The 22,489-nt window shown below is 40.2% G+C and overlaps 1 protein-coding gene across 5 annotated transcripts in view; it reads left to right on the top strand.

The window, feature by feature from the left end:
* The window catches only part of LOC126163168 (E3 ubiquitin-protein ligase RBBP6), a 382,937-nt gene that overhangs the window by 22,477 nt on the left and 337,971 nt on the right, over positions 1–22,489 (top strand). For all 5 annotated transcript variants that reach the window (XM_049920115.1, XM_049920119.1, XM_049920117.1 and 2 more), the window contains exon 2: positions 14,963–15,186. In XM_049920115.1, coding sequence (XP_049776072.1) covers positions 15,021–15,186 — 166 coding nt within the window. In that variant the 5' untranslated portion in view covers positions 14,963–15,020. The remainder of the gene's footprint in view (positions 1–14,962; positions 15,187–22,489) is intronic.

Genomic DNA, 22,489 nt, shown 5'->3' on the forward strand with positions numbered 1-22,489 from the left:
CCTGAAATGTTACAGATTATGCCCTTTGGAGGTGGAATTATTACATTTTTTCCTGGAGTGTGAGGGTATTTTGCCTGCTGTAAATATCTTACACACTAGGTGGAACAATTTTGACATAGGTAGTTCTCACAAGGATCTTAATAATTCTGAGGGAATTACTTTTATTTCAGGGTCCTTGTTTCCACTTATGTCTTATAGCACTCTGTTAAATTCTTCCCACAGTATTGTACCTCCCATGTCATCCTCTTCTCCTGTAATATTGTCCTCAAATTTGTTTCTCTTACATAGACCACAAATATACGCTGTTGGATTTCTCATTCAATTTTTCAAGGCACAAACACAATTGTAATGCATTCGTAGAGCATGGGAACACACATCCAATCACTTTGTTTGTTCAGCCCCCCATGTTCTTTGTAAGCTGAACACTACATACAATTTTATTCCCTTTTCATGTAATTACCCCCCCCCCCTTTCTGTTGTAAAATATTGCACTTTTATCAGATCTGTAAACAATTCTTGGCTCATTTGTGAAAAAAATTACTAGGATCATTTGCTATTTGCAAATTTTTTTTTTTTTTGTCAGATGTCCTGTTCCTGCAAAACATTTACAAATTTGTTACTCAGTAACAATTTTATAGGAAGTTGTCAAGTTCTGTTTCAGTTTGTTACCAGGAGGTGGATATATTTTCATATATGATTTATAACATTTCTGCCTGGTCTTCAGTTAGTACATAGGTTTTGTTTCTTTTCCCTTCACTTATTTTCTATCCACATTCTGTAAATATTTCTTTTGTTACTGGATAGTGCACTTTTGCAGTTGGGAAAAGGCGAGGACTATAAATTTTTTTTTTCCCCAGCCACAATCAAGACTTTTACAACTTACTTTGCAATATAGTGTCACACCAAACTCTTTGATTCAGTAACCTGAACAATTTGTATACCTTTTGTCATTTATTCAGGCTTGTAATTTCTCTTGACCCCTTATCTGGAGCAATATGCCTCAGTTATTGACTGCCAGTTGTTCCATTGACTGACAATGTGTCACAGACTGCAACCAAGAATAACAAATACAATTACAAGGAAAGAATTCTTGATGTAATTAATATTGGTCACAGGCATGTATTGAATTCAATGTACAAATAAAAACACAGTACACCTCACGTTGGCAAAGACTGGAACATCACACAAAATGATGTACTAGTCTTACACACCCCTCTTTAAAATTAATAGCAGGGACTGAACACTTCTCTTAAAATAAACAACTAAATCTGATCGTATTTTTAACAGTTTGCTTCACTTCAGTGTCGTTGATCAGTCCAATGTAACACTAAATTTAAACTTCTAAATGTTACACATTGTGCATTAAAGAAGAGCCTTACTTTAATGTTTGCAAAAACAGTGAAATTGCTTTCAGACCATCAGTTAGTTCACAAATTATTTTCCCTCATGAACAACTGTGTTTAGGATCTGCTAACCTGCAATGTTGCCACATAATAAGGCACAAAATTGCTCTTATGCATCCTTGTCTTGTTATTTAACAAAACTGAGATAATTTTCAATGTCTGGAGCACTGTCAAAGACTGATGCTTCTACCGTATACAAGGATATTGAACATGTAAACTGTATGTAGAGGGAGAGGTAAACCTAATGATTATGAATCACTGAAACACTGTGGTAGAGGAAGGAACATAATCCAGAGTCATGAGAGAATAAGTGTTCATTAGTAGAAATGAGAGAGGTGAAAGAGTGATTGAATTCTGCAATAAATTTCAGCAAGTGATACTGAAAATACTGTTTAGAAACACACAAGATGGAGTTAGGCTTGGTAACAGCGTAAAGGAAAGGGAAAGATTCCAGCTGGAGTACATCATGGCCAGACAGAGATGAGCTGAAATCAGATATTGGATTATAAAGTTTTCCTAGGAGCTGATACGGATCACAGTCACAATTAAGTAATGGAAAGAATATGGAAGTTCAAGAAAGTTGCCGGAAAAAATCATAGTAGAAAGAAATGATATACTGAAACACTGGAGAATGACGAGGTGCATTAAGCTGTAGATATTGCCCTACTGAATGGCCACACTAGGCCGTTCAGTTGAAGAGGAATGGCCACCTCTAAAAAGGGCAATCGCAGAAGTTGGACAGACAAATATTGGTATAGGGGAGGCAACTACAAAGAATATAGGGTAAAAGAGGAAATACTTTGATTCATTGATGAAAGAAAGAAGTACAAAAATGTGAAGAAAGAGACAGTAATATAGCAGTATAACTCAATTTAGAAATAGTAAGTGTTGGTAAGCCAAGGCTAAATGGCTGCAGGAAAAGTAGGAAGAAATTGAATAAGTGCACTCGTCGGAAGGGCTGATTCAGCATACAGGAGAATCTAAATGACCTTTGCTGAAATTAAAAGCAACGAGAGCAAGAGGAATTTCAATGTCACAAGGGACGTTCAATAATTAAAGCAACACATTTTTTCTCTGAAAGTAGATTGCTTGTAGTCAGGATCCCAGTACACCATATTATTTCCCACTGTTTTGGCTAGAAAACCCTATTTTTCAACATAATCCCCATTCAGTGCAGTGGCTTGATGCCACCTTACTGGGAGGGCCTGTATGTCGGCATGGTACCACTCTACTGGCTGCATCAATACCTCCTTGTCATCCATGTACTGCTGCCCGTGGAGTGCATCCGTCAAGTTACTATATAAATGGAAGTTGGAAGGTGTAAGATCTGGGCTATAGAGTGGCTAGGAAGAACAGTCCAGTGAAGTTTTGTGATCATCTGACGTGTGCAGACTTGTGTGAGGCTCTTCGTTGCCATGGAGAAGGGAAGCTTGTTCGCATTTTTTATGGCGATGAACACGCTGATGTTGTTTCATCAATTTCCAGCGGGTAGCAGAATACACTTTTAAGACTTGATCGTTGCACCATAAGGGAGGACACCAAACAGAATAACCCCTTCAGACCATCATGACTTTACTGTCTGAGGGTGTGGCTTCGATTTTTTAAAATCTTTTTCTTTGTAGGAGAGTGGGTGTAGCACCGCTCCGTGGATTGCCGTTTTGTTTCTGGTTCAAATTGACGAACCTTTGTTCCATTGCATGAGCTGGTGTTTGACAAAAAATTGTCACAAACAACCTATAATTACAATCAATTTTGCATAGATGGTTCTTCGTTGCTCTTTATGGTCTTAGGTTAGGTCATGAGGAACTCATTGACAGACATATTTTATTACCCCAACTGGTGGAGAGTGTGTCAGATGTGCAGTTGAGCAGCAAGTTCATTGATTATGATCTGTCAGTCACCTCGAATGAATGCCAAGTCTCCATAAACATTCTGCAAGCACCTGCGATGCTCTGGTTTCCCGCCAGAGAAACTCAGTGACAGCTCTGTGCTTTTAATGCAAATCTGTTACAGACGCCGTTTTGAAGGCAGCACATAATATCGCCACCTGTCGGAGCTTCATGAAACTATGGGGATTGAAGCAGGGATATTCCACAATGTCCCACAACAAATTCGACATTTATTCAATGGAAATGGGCTGAGAAAAAATTGTGTTGCATTACTTATTGAATGCAGATAGATGTAAAGAGTACTTTGAAAGCCTCTATGAGGGGGGAGAAACTTTCTGATGACAGTATAGAAGAAGAAATGAGAATCAATATGGAAGACACAAGGGATACATTATTTGTCAGAATTTAACAGAGCTTTGGAGGAATTGTGATGAAGTAAGGCAGAGGCTTTGATAACAGTGTTTTAGAATTTATAAAGTCATTGGAGGAAGTGGCAACCAAATGACTGTCCAACTTGGTGTGAGGAATCTATGAATCTGGAGACAATACCATCATGATTTTGGAAATATATGGTCCACACAATTCCAAAGATAGCAAGGGAAGATAAGTGCGAGAAGTATTGCACAGTCAGCTTAACCTTTCATGCATTCAAGTTGCTCACAAGATAGATATACAGAAGAACGGAAGTGAAAATTAAGGCTCTCTTAGGTATTTGTCTTAACAATAGTTTCACTGTTTAACTCATCTCTGTCTCAATGAAGAGAAGAGTCAACCAATGTTTTGCTTCCTCATATTAAGACCATCAATATAAAATTAGATTTGAGCCCACCCGGAGGCTTACCAACAATCTTGCAGATGTTATGCAACTGGAAAAGGAAAAGGGAAAAGTGGTCATGGTGCACAAGGTACCACCCACACACTACGTCAGATGGCTTGTGGAGTCCAGATGTTAATGTTGATGTGGATGTAGACTGAAGACTGTAGGATAAGAATGTCTTCAACAACAGACAAGCACCCAGAGAAATCTTTGTTATGTGTGCTTGTTGAAATAGCTTCATAAATGTGAAGCTGTGATTTTCCGTAGTGTATAACTCCTTGTGACACCTGCAAGAATTCTCTTTTGAGAATAACATCATGACTACAGTTTGTTAAACTGACAAATTTGAAGGCTGTGCTCTGTCACTATAGTTACTGTATCAATACATATTTCTGTCGGCTCTACGTATATTCCATTAGGGACCTTCAGCAAAATTGCATTGTGTCATTGAACATTACATAGCTTGCGATGTTAAGTATTTGAATGAGCCTGTGGTCATCTAATGCCTGAATAAGATGGCTGTTGATAAAATCAGTGAGATTTCCCAATATCTTGGTGACTGCTGTCCATGTAGGATTTTCACCTATGGTGCCCTGGTGAAGAGAATTTTTGTGATTGTTAACATCTGGCAGCATAATAGTTGTAGAAAACTAACCTTCTTCCTCTGCAGTAATGTGCAAAGTGTCCAGGACATCCACACTGCAAACACTCGTGTGTTGTCCTCTAAAATGTCTGTTCTTCTGTGGGGCATTATATGTGGCAGAGGAGTTGGTGATCTGCACTAGTCAAATGCCGGGTGGTTGTTTTATGGTGGCATAAGTCCATGTCTGCAGAGTCTGTTCTTCCTGTTGTATTGAGCAGGTGGTGGAGATAGGTGCTAAAGATCAACACACCTTTCCTTCAACAATCTCTATTGCCTCCTGACACACAAATTCATATCTGCTATCCCTTGTTTGTAGGAATTAATTATGTATATTGCATAATTTATGTAAGAATCAATACAGCCTATGTTTAAATTGTAAACAACAGGCTAAAATGCAGTAAATAAATAAAAATAAACTATCTCACGCTTATTTGATCTGCCAGTTTTGGTTACCATAAAATGCTGCATCTCTTCTATCACTACCTGGCACATCAGAAAGACAAAGTTGTGGTGGTCTGCCATAGGACCACATTCAGTAGACGTTCATATTTCTTTCATCCAACTCTTTTCCATTACAATTCCTTGCACCGCCAACATTTGATGAATTCCTTGGTTTCAATGATTTCCTGCACTGGAAGAGCTTGATATGGGTCGTCTGTGATGCCTATCGCAAAGTGTGAGATTTTGTCAGTTTCTGTCATTCATCAAATTTTTTCCAGTTTGTTCCTGGACCACTGCTGGGCTGTGCCATGCAAATAAAAGTACATATCTGCCAAAACATATTACGTCATGACACCTATTGTATGTGGCATCTTGGTTGAATCCTTTCAGCCATTTAGTTGGCTCCTGACCATCGACTCCGGAAAATCTGATGGATGACTGATGTTCATCTGACTTGTTGCTGCTTTGTAATCCATTGTTGTTGTTGTTGTTGTTGTTGTTGTGGTCTTCAGTCCTGAGACTGGTTTGATGCAGCTCTCCATGCTACTCTATCCTGTGCAAGCTTCTTCATCTCCCAGAACCTACTGCAACCTACATCCTTCTGAATCTGCTTAGTGTATTCATCTCTTGGTCTCCCCCTACGATTTTTACCCTCCACGCTGCATTCCAATACTAAATTGGTGATCCCTTGATGCCTCAAAACATGTCCTACCAACCGATCCCTTCTTCTGGTCAAGTTGTGCCACAAACTTCTCTTCTCCCCAATCCTATTCAATACTTCCTCATTAGTTATGTGATCTACCCATCTAATCTTCAACATTCTTCCGTAGCATCACATTTCGAAAGCTTCTATTCTCTTCTTGTCCAAACTATTTACCGTCCATGTTTCACTTCCATACATGGCTACACTCCATACAAATACTTTCAGAAATGACTTCCTGACACTTAAATCTATACTCGAAGTTAACAAATTTCTCTTCTTCAGAAACACTTTCCTTGCCATTGCCAGTCTACATTTTATATCCTCTTTACTTCGACCATCATCAGTTATTTTGCTCCCCAAATAGCAAAGCTCACTTACTACTTTAAGTGTCTCATTTCCTAATCTAATACCCTCAACATCACCTGACTTAATTCGACTACATTCCATTATCCTCGTTTTGCTTTTGTTGATGTTCATCTTACATCCTCCCTTCAAGACACCATCCATTCCGTTCAACTGCTCTTCCAAGTCCTTTGCTGTCTCTGACAGAATTACAATGTCATCGGCGAACCTCAATGTTTTTATTTCTTCTCCATGGATTTTAATACCTACTCCGAATTTTTCTTTTGTTTCTTGCTCAATATACTGATTGAATAACATCGGGGAGAGGCTACAACCCTATCTTACTCCCTTCCCAACCACTGCTTCCCTTTCATGTCCCTCGACTCTTATAACTGCCATCTGGTTTCTGTACAAATTGTAAATAGCCTTTCGCTCCCTGTATTTTACCCCTGCCACCATTAGAATTTGAAAGAGAAAGCTGTAAGGTCAGTATTGCCTCACGTGTTCCAGTAATCTATTGGTATCCCGAATATGCCGACTTCGGAAAAGATATACCGCCTCTGTTCCAGTTCCTGTCCATGTAGGCAATAGCTTTTACATTGCATAATTGGTTCCATGGCAACGTAGATGTTTTGAAGCACTCGGTGCTTCCTCCCTCCACCCCCACCCCCACCCTACACCACCCCAAAGAATGTCATGTTGTAACCACGCAAAAGTCCAACTCTGGAAGCAGATTGTCCATGAAGCACAACACTCAGTACTGAAAACATGTTTAGTATGAACACCAGTGTACAATCAGAACAGAACTGTACTCTTGGATCGAGAGTGCTGCTTACAAATTTCTAATATTCCAGAACATGCAAATATTACAAACATAAGGATTTCAAAAAACTTCCAGTAAATGACTGCCGGTGCTGAGGTTTAAACTGGCAACCCGCAGCACATCGGCCAGCGACACTAACTTCTATGCTACACTGCATACCCCATAGCTCACAGGAATATTCTTACATACTAGTCTCCTGAAATCGTAATGTAAGCTTGTTTGACTCAACATTTTACTTCTTCTTGCAAATGTCTGATATATGCTACTTTCATTGTCTTAAAGGCTTCTACAATAAATATGCAATACAGATTCCAGATAATAGCATTTTATGTCCTTTGTTTAGAAATGCAAGTAGGAATCCATTGAACTAAATTTGTGTTCAACTGAGTCAATATCATCTTAATAGTTTGTTTCATATTCCATGGATTTGCACGGTAAATCGTAATGACGTAGAATAAGTTGTTTTACATTTCACATGACAGATTAATTTGTAAACATGACTACATGCTGAACGTTCAGAAATGCTTCTTTTTTTTTTCGTCTAAATAAAAAAAAAAATCTGACACGGATGTGTGTATATAAATCCTGCTCATCACCTTTTATACTTTACAGTAAGAGAAATTCTTCTATGGAATAGGAGGAGTTGTCAAAGAGAAACTTTTTCAGTTAGTTTCTACATTTTACTTCTCAATCTGTCTGACATTTAGTATCACTTGGCAAGTGATCAAAAATTTTGGTTGTAGTATTGGGCGCCCCTTTTTGTGCTTCTTCTGGTAATAATTATGATAATTATTAACATGTCAGCACCACATAGTATTCTTACAGCATGTTTTTGAACAATAAATGCTCTCTTTCTTTAAGCTGAAAAAGTGCAAAGTATGTCAGCTTACTGATTTGTCTCTACCAAAGGTTTACTGTGATTCTACATGAAAATGTGGCTGAACTAAGTTGCTTTAGGAGTTCCAGAATATGCGTTTTCAAGTTTAAATTCTCATCAATATCGGTATCAACAGGAACTGACAAACCCAGCATTTTCAAAACATTGAGATTGGAAGTAAGTGTTTAAAATAATGTTGCTGATGTGCAGCTGGATGTCTAAGTCCAGCAGCTAGTCCTTGTGTGATAGCATTTAGTTCTCTATGATTTCATTTAACTTCCATCTGATACCTGTAACATATACAATCCAGTGATCAGTCATTTGTATTGGCTACAAATATCCCTCTTTGTAAGTCGTAAATATGAACATTTTCCTGTTGTAGTTGAGATCTTGCTTGGACAAATGAAATTTCTTCCTCTTTTTTTCCTCCTTGAAATGTTGTCTGTTGTTGTGGTCTTCAGTCCTGAGACTGGTTTGATGCAGCTCTCCATGCTACTCTATCCTGTGCAAGCTTCTTCATCTCCCAGTACCTACTGCAGCCTACATCCTTCTTAATCTGCTTAGTGTATTCATCTCATGGTCTCCCTCTACGATTTTTACCCTCCACGCTGCCCTCCAGTACCAAACTTATATGAGCAGTATCAATTTGACCTTTCCTCTCTGTCCATATAAGTGTCTTCTGAATTTCTTTCACAGGGATAGTCATCAGACATTTTCTTCTTATTTCTGTTGATAGACTTCAAATTCTTCTTTGGGCAACAAGATGAGGGCTTTTGTTGTGCATGACTTCACCACTCTTGTAAAATCCTGGCATTCTGAATGCTGAAAAGTATATATTTTGTAGTTGGGTGCTTCAGCAGGCATTGTACATCACCCCAAGGTAATTTTTCTTTGATCAGTGAAAAATAGTTGGTAGTGATTTTTGATGTGGTTAGGGGCACCACTATAAAAATGATTCCCTCTTCTTTCTGTGAATGCAGCTGTTGAAAAATTTTGTATATTGTCAGTGATGAATATACTGAGTCATGTTCTCTTTGTTCATTTAGAACTGGAACTTTTGTGGACTTATTTGTAAAATATGTCACTCATGCTCTTTACATGCCAGTGATAACCTTGTGTTTCGTGTGAGAGAATCGCCAACCAGATCTCAGAAAAATAGCAGTGAATCACTAAGCACAGTTGTTAAGAGCCTGCGTATCCCTTCATTTATGCAATACATAGTTGCAGTTTCTTCAGATATTTGTATGATACTGATTAATTGTTTATTCTCCATCTTCATTTCATGTGTAACTTTAGAAGAGTTATTAATTATATAAGGGACATTGAAAAAGAAAGAAGCTCGAGGTATAATTACAGAAACAAGTACATGTATGTTAGAAGTATTGACCCTGGCTGTTGAGGCACTTGTCAAACTGTGACATAAAGCAGTGAATGACTGTCTCATAAAATTCCTGTGGCCGCGATGGTAATCGTTTTTGCACATACAGCTGGACGTCGTCGTCAGAGATGAATCATTTGCCCTTCAGAGCCTTTTTAAGGGGACCAAAAATGGGGTAATCACAGGGAGCGAAGTCTGGACTGTATGGAGGATGGCAGAGTCTCCTATTTGAATTTCTGCAGGGGCGCAGCAACTGTGTTGCTCGTATGAGGCTTTGAATTGTCATGGAGCAGAGTGACCCCACAGGTGAGATTGTCTGGTTGTTTGGATTTGATCACTTGGTGAGTAATGCTGGGCATTCACTGTTGTCCCCCTACGCTGCAGGAAGTGAATCAGAAAGGGAGGGGGGGGGCATCTTGGTCAAAGAAGAACGTCAGCATAGGGGCAAATGATTCACCTTGGATGACAACGTCCAGCTGTATGTGCTGAAGTGGTTAACACCGCAGTCCTGGGAATTTTATGAGAGAACCATTCACCGCCTTGTGTCACACTGGGACAAGTGTCTCAACAGCCAGGTTCTTCTAACATTGAGGTACTGGTTTATGTAATTAGGCCTCTGGCTCATTTCTTTTTGAACGCCCTTATATTTCCCGTCTCGGGTATCTGTAAGGTGAGTTCCCCCTTGTCCTGTTTACTGGAGCAGTCACCACATTCCCGAAACAAACAGGTCTCCTACAATACATCACATACTACTAACAACTTCACATGTCCAACTGAGGTATTATATGTCTAAAAACAAAGATGATGTGACTCACCAAACGAAAGTGCTGGCAGGTCGATAGACACACAAACATACACACCTGCCTACACTGTGAAGCTTTCGCATGAGTGGACACAGGCAGACAGTGTTTGTTGGTAATGAGGATCACCCTGTGGCTAAACATGCCTTGGTGGACGGCCAGCACATCTTGGCACAGTGTTACACCGTCCGGGTTATCTGGATACTTCCCACTAACACCAGCCTGTCAGGACTCCGGAGATGGGAACTTGACCTTCAGCATATCCTCTCTTCTCGTTATCCGCCAGGCCTCAATCTCCGCTAATTTCTAATTTCAATTTGCCGCTGCTCATACCTCACCTGTCTTTCAACAACATCTTTGCCTCTGTACTTCTGCCTTGACTAACATCTCTGCCCAAACTCTTTGCCTTTACAAATGTCTGCTTGTGTCTGTGTATGTGCGGATGGATATGTGTGTGTGTGCGAGTGTATACCTGTCCTTTTTCCCCCCTAAGGTAAGTCTTTCCGCTCCCGGGATTGGAATGACTCCTTTCCCTCTCCCTTAAAACCCACATCCTTTCGTCTTTACTAATAATTGCAGTAATATGTACAGGGTGTAACTAAATTCCCTTTACAGACTTTGAGGACGGGTTCCTTACACAAGCAAACAAGAAAAAGATGTCTAGTTAACATGGGCTCCAAAATGCATTTCTTAAGAGCTATAAGTGCTTCTTCAGTATGTTTCACAGTAGTAAAGATGAACAAGTGCTCTTCGCTCTTAAGTTATGCATTTTAGAGCCAACGTTTACTAGACTTCTTTTCATGTTTTGCTGTAAGGGACCTGTTCTCAAAGTATGTAAATGGAATTTAGTTACACACTGTATGTTGAACAGTGATACGAATAAAGATAGTCATTTTACGACAGAAATATGTATAATGCATATGAGCAAGAGGTTGATTATGCAACTCCATTTTTAAATGATATTTCTCCAGTTTAGGCAGCTATTCTCCACCCCTCGCCCCCACGCACCCCTCGCCCCCACGCACCCCTCGCCCCCACGCACCCCACGCACCCCTCGCCCTCACGCACCCCTCGCCCCCACGCACCCCTCGCCCCCACTGGACTTTTCAGCGCCACATCTGAAGATGATCTGGAGTGTTGATTGAAACTGGTTGTCAGAGAATAAAAACTTGTGATCCAGATGGTGTTTATTTTGCTTAATTGCTAAAGGTCAATTTTTTAATGGTAAAGACGTCCATTGGCTGTTTTTGGCAAGACATTTCAGTCATTTTCTTCTATGTGTACTGTTTTATTGTCGCCTGGTGCAACAGATGAATGTGGTTTGGTTCCCTTATCTCTTCATCTATGTAATCTTGTTGTTTATATTGTGTATATTATTCAATATTTCATGGGTCCTGGGAACATCTTCTATACTCATTAAATCTCCTCCTCCTTTTCATATTAATCTCTGACTGCTTTAGCACTCACTTCGTTGACTGTGTTGCAGTGTTAACCTGTGATGTACAGGGTGATTATAATTAAACTTTGAAACCACTGTGGAAATAACACCACTGGACAGAATGGCATCAAATTGCAACAGAATATTATCGGAGAATGAGGAAAACGTACGGAAGGAGAAAAATAAATAGTTATAAAATGTAGCAGTAGATGCCGCTGTAAGCTTCGTGATTTAATAGTGGTTGAGTAAAAATGGCAAATGAATTGTATAACAATGCGTAAGGTTTGATATTAAACAAACTGCACTACTCAGACTGCGTGGGTGTACATGTGTGATATTGTTAGTTACGTAAGCCCAACCACCACGCCAAAGTCATTTCACATCGGATGCGAAAAATTGGTTTTCAGTTGTACTGACGCCATAAACCACATAAAAGGCATCACTCACATCAGTTGTTAATTGTCCTGAGGCCAAAAACCGCATAAAAAGCGCCAATCACATCGGTTTTTAATTGTCCCAAGGCAAAAACTGCATACAAAGCATCAGTAAAAATCAAATCGGATTATTAATTTCTGTGTAAGTGGTGCAAAACATGTTCAATATGCAGTCCACCTTTTCCTGCAACAAGTTGAAATTGAGAAACAGCATGTTCCGTAACTGACCAAAGTGTTTCCAGGGTAATGTAGGGTAACATTCAGAATGTGTTGCGCAATGCATGCCTTCAATGCAGCTGAGTTGCAGTCGGAACACTGAACATAACATTTTTCAGATAGCCCACAGCCAGAAGTCACACGGATAAAGATCAGTTGATCGGGACGGCCAGGCTGTAGGGAAATGATGGCTGATAATTGCAGCATTTCTGAAATGGTGCTTCAGCAGCTGCTTAATTGGATTTGCAATGGGCAGAGGTGTGCCATCTTGCATTAAAAATGATGCCATCCACACGTCCATGCTGTTGGAGAGCTGGAATGACGTGGATGCGCAAAAGACACTCATAGTGCTTACCAGTGATGGTACAGGTAACAGATCCTGAAGCAGCTGTCTCTTTGAGAAAATATGGCCCTATGACAAATGATGCCGTAAACCCGCACCACACAGTGATCTTTTGAGGATGCAGTGGTTCTGCTTGATTTGTGTGTGGATTTTCTGTGGCGCACATTCGACAGTTCTGTGTATTGACATACCCTGTCAGATTGAAGTGGGCTTCATCTGTCCACAAAATCTTCCCCGGCCATTCATTATCCAGATCCATGCGAGCAGGAAATTCTAAAGCAAAGGTTTCTCTTGCTGGCAGATCAGTGGGAAGCAACTCGTGACCATGGGTAATTTTGAATGGATAGCAAAGAAGGATGTTTTGTAGGATTTTACGCACCGTGCTCACGGGTATGTCCAATGTTCGGACAATTCTCCGTGCACTACACGTTTGCACACAGCCGCTCGTCTCTTCCTTTGCTGTGGCCACTGCTTTCACTGACATTGAATCAATTCATTTCCTCCCTCTGCCAGGTTGCACACAAATAGAACCTGTCTTTTCGAATTTCCGAATCTTTTCTCCAGACCCACGTCAGTCATCAGACCAACACTTTTTTCAAACCCTTCAATATGCTGAACCTCTGCAGAGTGACTTATGCACAGTCATCATTCTTGTAGTACAGCTTTACAAGCAGAGCACGATACTTCATCATTGAGACAGTCATGGTGAACATTGCAGACGTGAAAGGAGGAAAAGCCTTGTACCCGGCATGTATATACCAACTTCAATGGGTCGTGCGCATGACAGGTGTTTTCATGTACATATTCTGACACATACAGCACCATCTATTCATCAATTTTCACTCTATTTTTTTTCTTCTACCATACGTTTCCCCCTTCTCCTATAATATTTCGCTGCAATTTGACGTGATTCTCACCAGTGCTGTTAGTTCTACAGTGTTTTGAAAGTTTAACAATAATTATAATCACCCTGTGTATTCAGATTTCTGCCAAGCAACACTCCTGATATAGTGATAAGAACACAAACCTGAGGTTGACTTCAGTTACTTGTGTCTCTTTTGGTTATTGTTTTCAGGGCATGAAGGTTGCAGGGATAAGTAAGACAACAGAAGAGCTTCATTGAGATAGTAATAAGATTTTTAAAGTGCATTTTACCTGAACCTGCAGTATATTGAGCTTTTACTGTATTAGGTTTTAGTTTTTGCAGAATTTCTGGCTTATTGTTTTTTAATCCAATGAACAGCCAGCCATTTTTACTTCGTGGATTGTTGTATATCTTTCATTATTTCATTTATCTCTGTGATCAAAAGTTTCAGAGCTGATACACGAATTGCATCTTTGCTTGTTAATTACAATGTTGTTGACGTGTTCTCTTTGTGGCAGTGGGACCCTATAGAGTGACCTTGTGAAAAACTTCCTTGTTGTAAGGAGGTAACTTGAAGTCCCATTACTATTTTATCAACTGTTTATTCTCACAGTTGCCTGTGTTATAAATACATTAGATTCTTAAAAATAACTCTGGTGTTGGGGTTAGACACGTAAATGTTAAATTTGGATTAGAGTTTGTAAACCTTTGGGCACCATATGGTACACCATTGCAAATGTGAAAATGGAACAATTCCTTTGTTCTTAAAAGTGTAGTTTTTTTAACCCAGCGTTCGTTTGTGGCATTATTAAAAGAAATGTTATAGAAATGTAACAGCCTTGAATGCAAGAAGCATGGTTGTTTGGTTGGAATTAGAGAGATATTCTTGCAATACTTAGCATATTTAGATAAAGAAAATCAAGTCGCTTCTGATTCAGGTTCTACACTGAACTGTATGTTGTCTGCCAACTAGCTGAGTGAGCCAGTTTTCAGGTCAGAGGAAATAAAGGATGTATGACCTTTTAATAGGACCATGCCTCATAAAACACTATCCGTTTCAGCTAAACTTCAAGTTGATGTGACTTTGTTTTAATAGATATTAATTTCAGAATTGCTAAAAATTGGTGCATACTGCCTGTTAGGACTCAATTAATGCCAGTTTTTTAAAATTTGATCGTTGCATGAATGTTGGCTCTCTTGTACTCTCCGTGACTGTGGATTGCAGTTAAAGTATTATTTGAGTTGATTAAGGCACAGATAATGAAATGCAAGTGGTTTCAGTTGAGCATTTCATGATTTATATGTTTACTTAGTAACTCCCAGAGCATCAGATGCACACTGCAGTTGGTTGTTGTCAGTAGAAATCAGAAGAGAAAAATGTTTTATATTCAACTTTGTCAATGATATGATCTGTCTTCTTTTTGTTGTATAAAATTAGATTTTGCATTTTTGTTGCCAGTTTGGTATGTTATTATTTAATTATTTAACTTCATTGTTTTATGTTCCTCACATTCATAGCACTTAAGTGATACTTTTTTTTTTCTTTTCAGAAACTTTTTTTGTTGTTAGAAGTGACACGTAGGCTATTGTTGATGATATGAAGATATCATGTCTGTTCACTATAAATTTAAATCTGCCCTTGAGTATGATACTGTCACATTTGATGGCCTTCATATCTCAGTACGAGACTTAAAAAAGGCAATTCTTCACCAGAAGAGAATTGGGAAAAACACAGATTTTGACTTGCAGATCACAAATGCTCAAACGAAAGAGGGTAAGTTCAACAATGGCATCTACTTGAGAAGTGCAGTGTGTACTAATTTTTGTTTAAGTTTCTTTTTTTGTCAGGCTGTTTTGAGATACTCAGTATCCTTTGTGGAGGTCCTTACCAGATCAGCTTGTAATGTGTGAGAGCACCTTTTTGTGGCAGATATTGTTTCCTTCATTATTTCAGTTACGCTATTTAGAAATTCGTCTATACATTCAGAGTTATACTTTTTGTGTCGTCACTTTTTAATGAAGACCTTGAACTCTACAGGTGAATGGTGTTCTCATTGTTTGTCAGAGAAACATAAATAAAATAATGGAAACACCAGGCTGTAATATCAGCAACATCAGGAAAAGGCACATTAGTACTTACTGTAAAGATGGCATGACAAGCTGCAGATAGGTACAATGAAGAGACACTGACACAGTAGCTTTCGACCACAACCTTCATCAGAAAAGGAAAAAGACATACATTGATTCACATAAGCATGTATACATCTCACGCACGTGTGGCTGCTGTTTCTGGCAGCTCAGATTGTAATGCAGCTGTCATGTAGAATGTAAGCAGTAATCTGGAGGGGGCGAAGAAGGGGAAGGGATAGCAGTATATGGGTTGTGGGAATGAAGAACGCTGTTTGGCAGAGCGTGCAAGGATTCGGCTGCCAATAGGTGCAACTTTGGGAGGATATGGGCCAAGGAGATGGGGACCGGGGGAGGGGGGGGGGGCAACAAACGAAAGGAGTGGGGAAGGGAAAAGAGGGGCAGGTGCATCGGCAGAAGGTGGCACATAAAGAGGATGAGGGACAAGAGGAGGGAGGAGTGATGATGCATGTTATCGTGTGTTTAAAGCAACTAAACTACTGGGTCATCAATCCCGGCAAGGATCCGTATGGACCGGATTGTAAAGCAGCCATTGAAATCAAGCATGTTATGTTCAACTGTATGTTGTGCCACAAGGTGGTCCGTTTTTCTCTTGGCCGCAGTTTGGCGGTGGCTCTTCATACTGGTCGACAGCTGGTTGGTAGTAATACCAATATAAAACATAATCTCCAATCCCTGCTTAAACCCTTAAGCCTACCACAGAACCTCTCCCCTGAATCCATTCCCTCCTCACCCCTATGATGCACTGCACACCCACCTTCTACATGCTCCTCAAAATTCACAAACCCAGCAGTCTTGAATGACACATTGTGGCTGGTTATAGTGCCACCACTAAAGAATTTTGGCCACCGTTGACAGGCACCTCCAACCAGTTGCCCGTAATCTACCCTCCCACGTCAAAGATATCAACCTCTTCTTTCACTGTCTCTCCACAATCCTCACCTCTCTACCTCCTGGATTCTTACTCGTCAGTGTTGACACCACCTCCCTATACACCAACATTTCTCTTGGATATGGTCTTACTACTATTGAACGCTACATTTCCCAGTGTCTTTCAGACTCAAAACCCACTACCTCATTCCTCAATATACCTTACTAACTTTATCCTAAGTCATAAGTAATTCTCCTTTGAAGGGGATGTGTACAAATAGATCCCGGCACAGCCATGGGCACTCAGATGGCACCCTCCTATACCAACCTATTCTAGGGCTATCTAGAGGAGACATTCATAGCCTCCAAGAAGACCAAACCACTAGTTTGGTTCATTGATGGTATCTTCTTGATCTGGAGTCAGGGCGAAGACACCCAATCTTCATTTCTACATAACCTCATCACCTTCTCTCCCATCCACTTCACCCGGCCCTCCACAACCCAGTGGGCACCCTCCTAAACGATGACCTCCTCCTCTCTGATGATTTCGTCCACATCTCTGTCCACATTAAACCTGCTAACTACCAACAGTACTTGCATTTCGACAGCTGTCATCACTTCCAAAAAATAAATAAATCTCACACACACAGCATAGCCACCCAGGAACAGCATATCTGCAGTAACAAGAACTTCCTTGCATGGTTTGCTGAAGGTCTCACCAAGACCTTTACAGAAAGCCACTATCCCCCAGACCTAGTCTGCAAACAGACCTCATGCCATTTCACCTCACACCTCCAATCCTCTGACCGTCCCCCAAGAATCAACCACAATGGAGTGCCCCCTTTATTACCAAATATCACCTGAACTGGAACAACTGGACCACATCCTTCACCAGGTCTTTGATTATCTATCATCATGCACTGAAATAAGGGACATACTTCCCAAGATGCTTTCCACTCCTCCTAAAGTGGTGTTCCGTCACCCATCTATCCTCCACAACATCCTAGTCCATCCCTATGCCACTCCCAATCCCAACTCCAACCCTTTGCCACAGGGGTCATATCCCTATTGAAGACCCAGGTGCAAGACCTGCCTAATTCACCCATCCAGCAATTCCTCTTCCAGTCCTATCATAGGCTTATCCTATCCCATCAGAGGCCGGGCCACCTGTAAAAGCAGCCATGTGATACACCGGCTCTGCTGCTGTCATTCCACAGCTTTTTATATTGGTCTGGCTGCTAGCCAGCTGTCCAAGAGGATGAAGGGCCACCACCAAACTATGACAAAGAGCAAAGTAGACCATCCTGTGGCACAATGTGCAGCTGAATAGAACATGCTTGATTTCGATGGTTGCTTCACTGCCTGAGCCATCTGGGTCCTCCCTTCCACCACCAGCTTTTCTGAACTGCACAGGTGGTAGCTATCCTTGCAACACATTCTCTACTCCTGAAATTATAGTGGCCTCAACCTACAGCAACATCATGTCACCATGTCCTCTACCCAACAGCTCCCACCCCCTCTGCACTGTCACCCCCTCCCTCTTCTCTTCACCCACCCTCATTGTTTGCCGCCCTCTGCCAATACACCCACTCATGTTTACCTTTCCTCACTCCTCTCCTTTTTCACTTTCCCTCTTGCCTCCCCCTTCCATCTGCATCTCCCTGCCGACGGCCTCTCAACGTTGTCTGTTGGCAATCCAGCCCTTGCACTATCTGCCAAACATCACTCTTCTGTCCTGCAACCCACACACTGCTATCCCTTCCCCTTCCACACTCCCTCTAGATTGCTGCTTCCATTCTACGTGAAGCTGCATTCTGGTCCAAGCTGCTGGAGATGCTAGTCGTATGTATGTGAGGTGTGTGCTCGCTTGTGTGAATGAATGAATGTGTGTGTGTTTCCTTTTGTAATGGAAGCTGTGGTCGAAAACTAACGTGTAAGTGTCTTTTTGTAGTGCCTAAATGCAATGTAACATGTCACCTGTACGTTTAACAGCAATCTGCATTTTCCTTATATTGTTAAAACATAAATAAAATTCATTATGGTATATACATCCAAATCAGTTTGTGTGTTGTAACTGTTGAGAGTGAAACAGGAAAAGCAGAGTTAAAGTGAAACATTTATGGGCGGTCCAATTAGTTAAGAAATTGGGCTCTAGTTAAGAATAGAATCAGTGCTGGCCAGGACTGCACATGAATTGTCAGAGCATCACTTCAGCACTATCAGTGGGGGTGAAGATGTGGTTTTAGATAACCATCAAGGTACAGGTAAACAAGCTTGGAGTTTTTAGCTCAGAAATCAGAATGTTCTTTTATTATTCAGACTTTGTTCTTTTTCTCTGAAATTTCTTTGAGCATGCAGCCTGAGGATGCAGTGGTGTTCATGAGAACTTGGTTCAAATACTTCTATCAGAGTAAGTCTTTTGGTTTTGCAGTAGCTGCTGAATGTTACTGACAACCATATTTTTGAATAGATTGTACCCTTACATTGTGATTAAGATTATGGAGCAAGAGTTCAGATATGTCATTTATCATGTGTTTCTCTTGTTGTCTGTTTAAAATGAGCTGTTTACATACTCACTTGCATTCCCAAAATGTCTTGGTCAGTTCTGCCTAGAGTCTCGTGCAAGACATGAGAAGCATTGATGTCCCTATTCTTAGGTTTTTACCAATGACATGGTGAATAGCAGTTCTGGATCCATTGCAGGAAACAGCAAATATTTTGGAATGAAATAGATTGGAAAGAGAACTAGTTAGCAGCCCGAAATGAAATAAAAACAGTTACTCAGTTGATGGACCAACAATATAAGAACAGCTAAATGGAGCTTCAGTAACTGACAAACACACAGATATAAATGAAAACAGTCATAAGGAAATAGGTTAACATCTCTTATGCCATGTGGGAATGTTTCACAAAAAGTTTATATTTATCTATATGCTAGAACTACAGTGCATAAGGCAAAAACAGCAGTGTGATTCTGAGGGTGCCGTAATGTGGAACTGAGGGCACAGTTGGGTTAGAAATTGTGGTATTAAGTGGCTGCTTGGAAGTAATGACGGTGGATGGAAAATTATGAACATAGGGTACATGCAACATTAGAGATATCAAGGTAAAGTGTATAAGAACCATTATTATGAGCAAGAGGAGAAAATGGTAAAGGTACATATAGGTGAGCAAAGTCTTAGCAGTATTAAATGCTGTAATGAGTGCAGGAGAGCCCTAGTTAGAAAACTGAGACTAATTTGTAGGAATGGTCTCTCTCCTTCTCCCCCTCAAGCCCACTTCTTTGCAGTAATTCTAGATGCCTTTTGGTAGTGGTTCTACGTTACAAATCATAAAATTGTATTAATTAGAATCATTACTTTTGTTTAATATGAAATTGGAAATAGAATGTTAATACAGTGCTGGTTTTATCCAATTATGAGTTAGAATTCCATATTGCTTGTATACTTATCTTTAATATTTTGTTTTTGCGTATTAGTCCTAGTAATATTTCAGTAAAACATATTCACAAAACAGCATTTTCTTGTTTAATGTGAGTAACACATCACACTGCTGTTGATATGCACTAAAAATAAATAAATAAAAAACTGCATTTTGCATGTTCATCTAATTTTTTTGCGTCCAGTTTCTTACTAGATAAAATAATTCTTTGCCTTTTTTAACATTTGCGGAGTCATCCCTCATTTTACAGACACAGTAGTTGTACATTTCTTGTTTTTGTTCTTCGGAAGCTGATTATTATTATGTTACCTGGTGAGTGTAAAAGCGTGCAAAGATCATTTTCTGGAAAATGAGATTTCTAGTCTTTTCTTTATGTGATTAGTCTAGTGTTCATAAATATATTTTGGTCTGAATTAATTAGGTATAGATTAGTAATGCCAATGAAAGTAAGTTTTGCTTCACAGCAGAAGATCATAATTTTATGTGATTGAGGTGAGGTACTTTGATGTGAAAATTCGTAGAGTATTCATTCACGTAGAAGGGTAGAAAACTTCAGAGAGCATTCATTCATATAAAAGTCCACATTAAATTGCTTATTGAATCATACTATACCTTCAGAGATTAATACAGCATATACTGTCCTACTTGTGATGATGTGCTCAAAATCAAACTGAACTCTTAAGACAGTGTACGGTTTATGTGTTCTAAATAAGTTTAATAATTTCATCAGAGTTATGTGGTCTAAGTGATTAATGTGCCTACCCGACAGAAAATATAAAAATAAAGTACTTATGTAGAACATTCACGTTTCTTGTCACATACATGTGTGTAAGTATAAAATAAACCTAAAAACAAAGATGATGTGACTTACCAAATGAAAGTGCTGGCAGGTCGACAGACACACAAACGAACACAAACATACACACAAAATTCAAGCTTTCGCAACAAACTGTTGCCTCATCAGGAAAGAGGGAAGGAGAGGGAAAGACGAAAGGATGTGGGTTTTAAGGGAGAGGGTAAGGAGTCATTCCAGTCCCGGGAGCGGAAAGACTTACCTTATGGGGAAAAAAGGACGGGTATACACTCGCGCACACACACACATATCCATCCACACATATACAGACACAAGCAGACATATTTAAAGACAAAGAGTTTGGGCAGAGATGTCAGTCGAGGCAGAAGTGCAGAGGCAAAGATGTTGTTGAATGACAGGTGAGGTATGAGTGGCGGCAACTTGAAATTAGCGGAGATTGAGGCCTGGTGGATAACGGGAAGAGAGGATATATTGAAGAGCAAGTTCCCATCTCCGGAGTTCGGATAATAATGCATTTTGAGATTGGAACAGGTTTGACTCAAAACTCATTTCATCAAACATTATGCTATTCCTATCCCTACCTAGTACATACAACTTACGGGAATAAGTGTAAATGATGACTGCATGCTATGTACAAATGACTTCTTGCTTGAATGGGTGGGTGGTGTTGCTAATTAGTAATTAGAAGTTTTTCAGTCTTTATTTGAGGATAGCTCCAAGTTAGTAATTTTTTCCTGACCAGAATTCCCCTTACTACCATTTTAAACAAATCTGAAATAAATCGTGCCTTTTGACATCAGAACTAAAGTTGTAAAAAATGTATGCTGAAAGCTGAGAGCTGAATCATAGTATTTGTGAATAAAGCTGTCTAGATCACTTAATACATCCATTTCATAAGTGATGTTTCCACTACTGCCATGATCAGATCAAAACTTAAAACACGTAAAATAACAGGCATCGGTTTCAATAAAATGTTTGCCTAAAAGGGATTAGGTGTCCTCGTTACAGATAGGTTTTATTGAAAGAAACACTGAACTCTGTTTTAAAAGCTCTAAACTTTAATCTGATGACAACAGTAGCCAAAATGTCATTGTAAATAAAGAATTATCTTGGGCAACTAGACAGCTTTCACAGTTATCACTGAGCAATTTAGTCTGGTAGTCACTCATGAAAGGCCCCCCAGAGGGCTCGTCATTCTTTAGCAGGTTCGTGCTTGGCTACCATGGGGTGGCCCCAGCCTTTGCAGCACTTTATCCCTTCTGTGCTGCATGTCTATCCTCTTGCTATTCCTTTTCCCCCTCCCTTAGGGAACATGTCTGGGGTATTATTGGGAATGTTCTGCATTCTGTTGCTGACCTGTGAACAGTCTCAATTTTATTTTTGGCTCCTTTTTCCTTTCTTTGTTTCTTTTCTCTTGTGATTCCTCCGCTTCGGTGTTTGAGGATCCTCTTTTTTTCTTCTTCCTCCCAGTGTGCTCCTGAAGGCTGGCCGACACATCTGATGCGTAAAAGGTGACTGGGTAACGCATAATTCCCAGCCCTGGGTCGACAGGTAGGGTTCGCATGTACCCCCTGGTACAGGCCAGGCCCAGGGATGGGTGATGGCCTGAGCTGTAACTTTCCCAGATTGCCCATTGGTCCCTCTGTCAGGTATTCGGGAGGTGTGAACAATCACCTAAGGCGGGTGTGCCCCCTTATGTAGGGGGCCCCCAGATGCAAGGTGCGTGCCATCGGAGATGCTGGCAGTCATGTGGGATTTCCATGCAATGTGTCACTCGTCCTCTCCATCGACATCTACGAAACGT

Source organism: Schistocerca cancellata, chromosome 2 (genome assembly GCF_023864275.1).
Source record: "Schistocerca cancellata isolate TAMUIC-IGC-003103 chromosome 2, iqSchCanc2.1, whole genome shotgun sequence".
Classification (NCBI taxonomy): domain Eukaryota; kingdom Metazoa; phylum Arthropoda; class Insecta; order Orthoptera; family Acrididae; genus Schistocerca; species Schistocerca cancellata.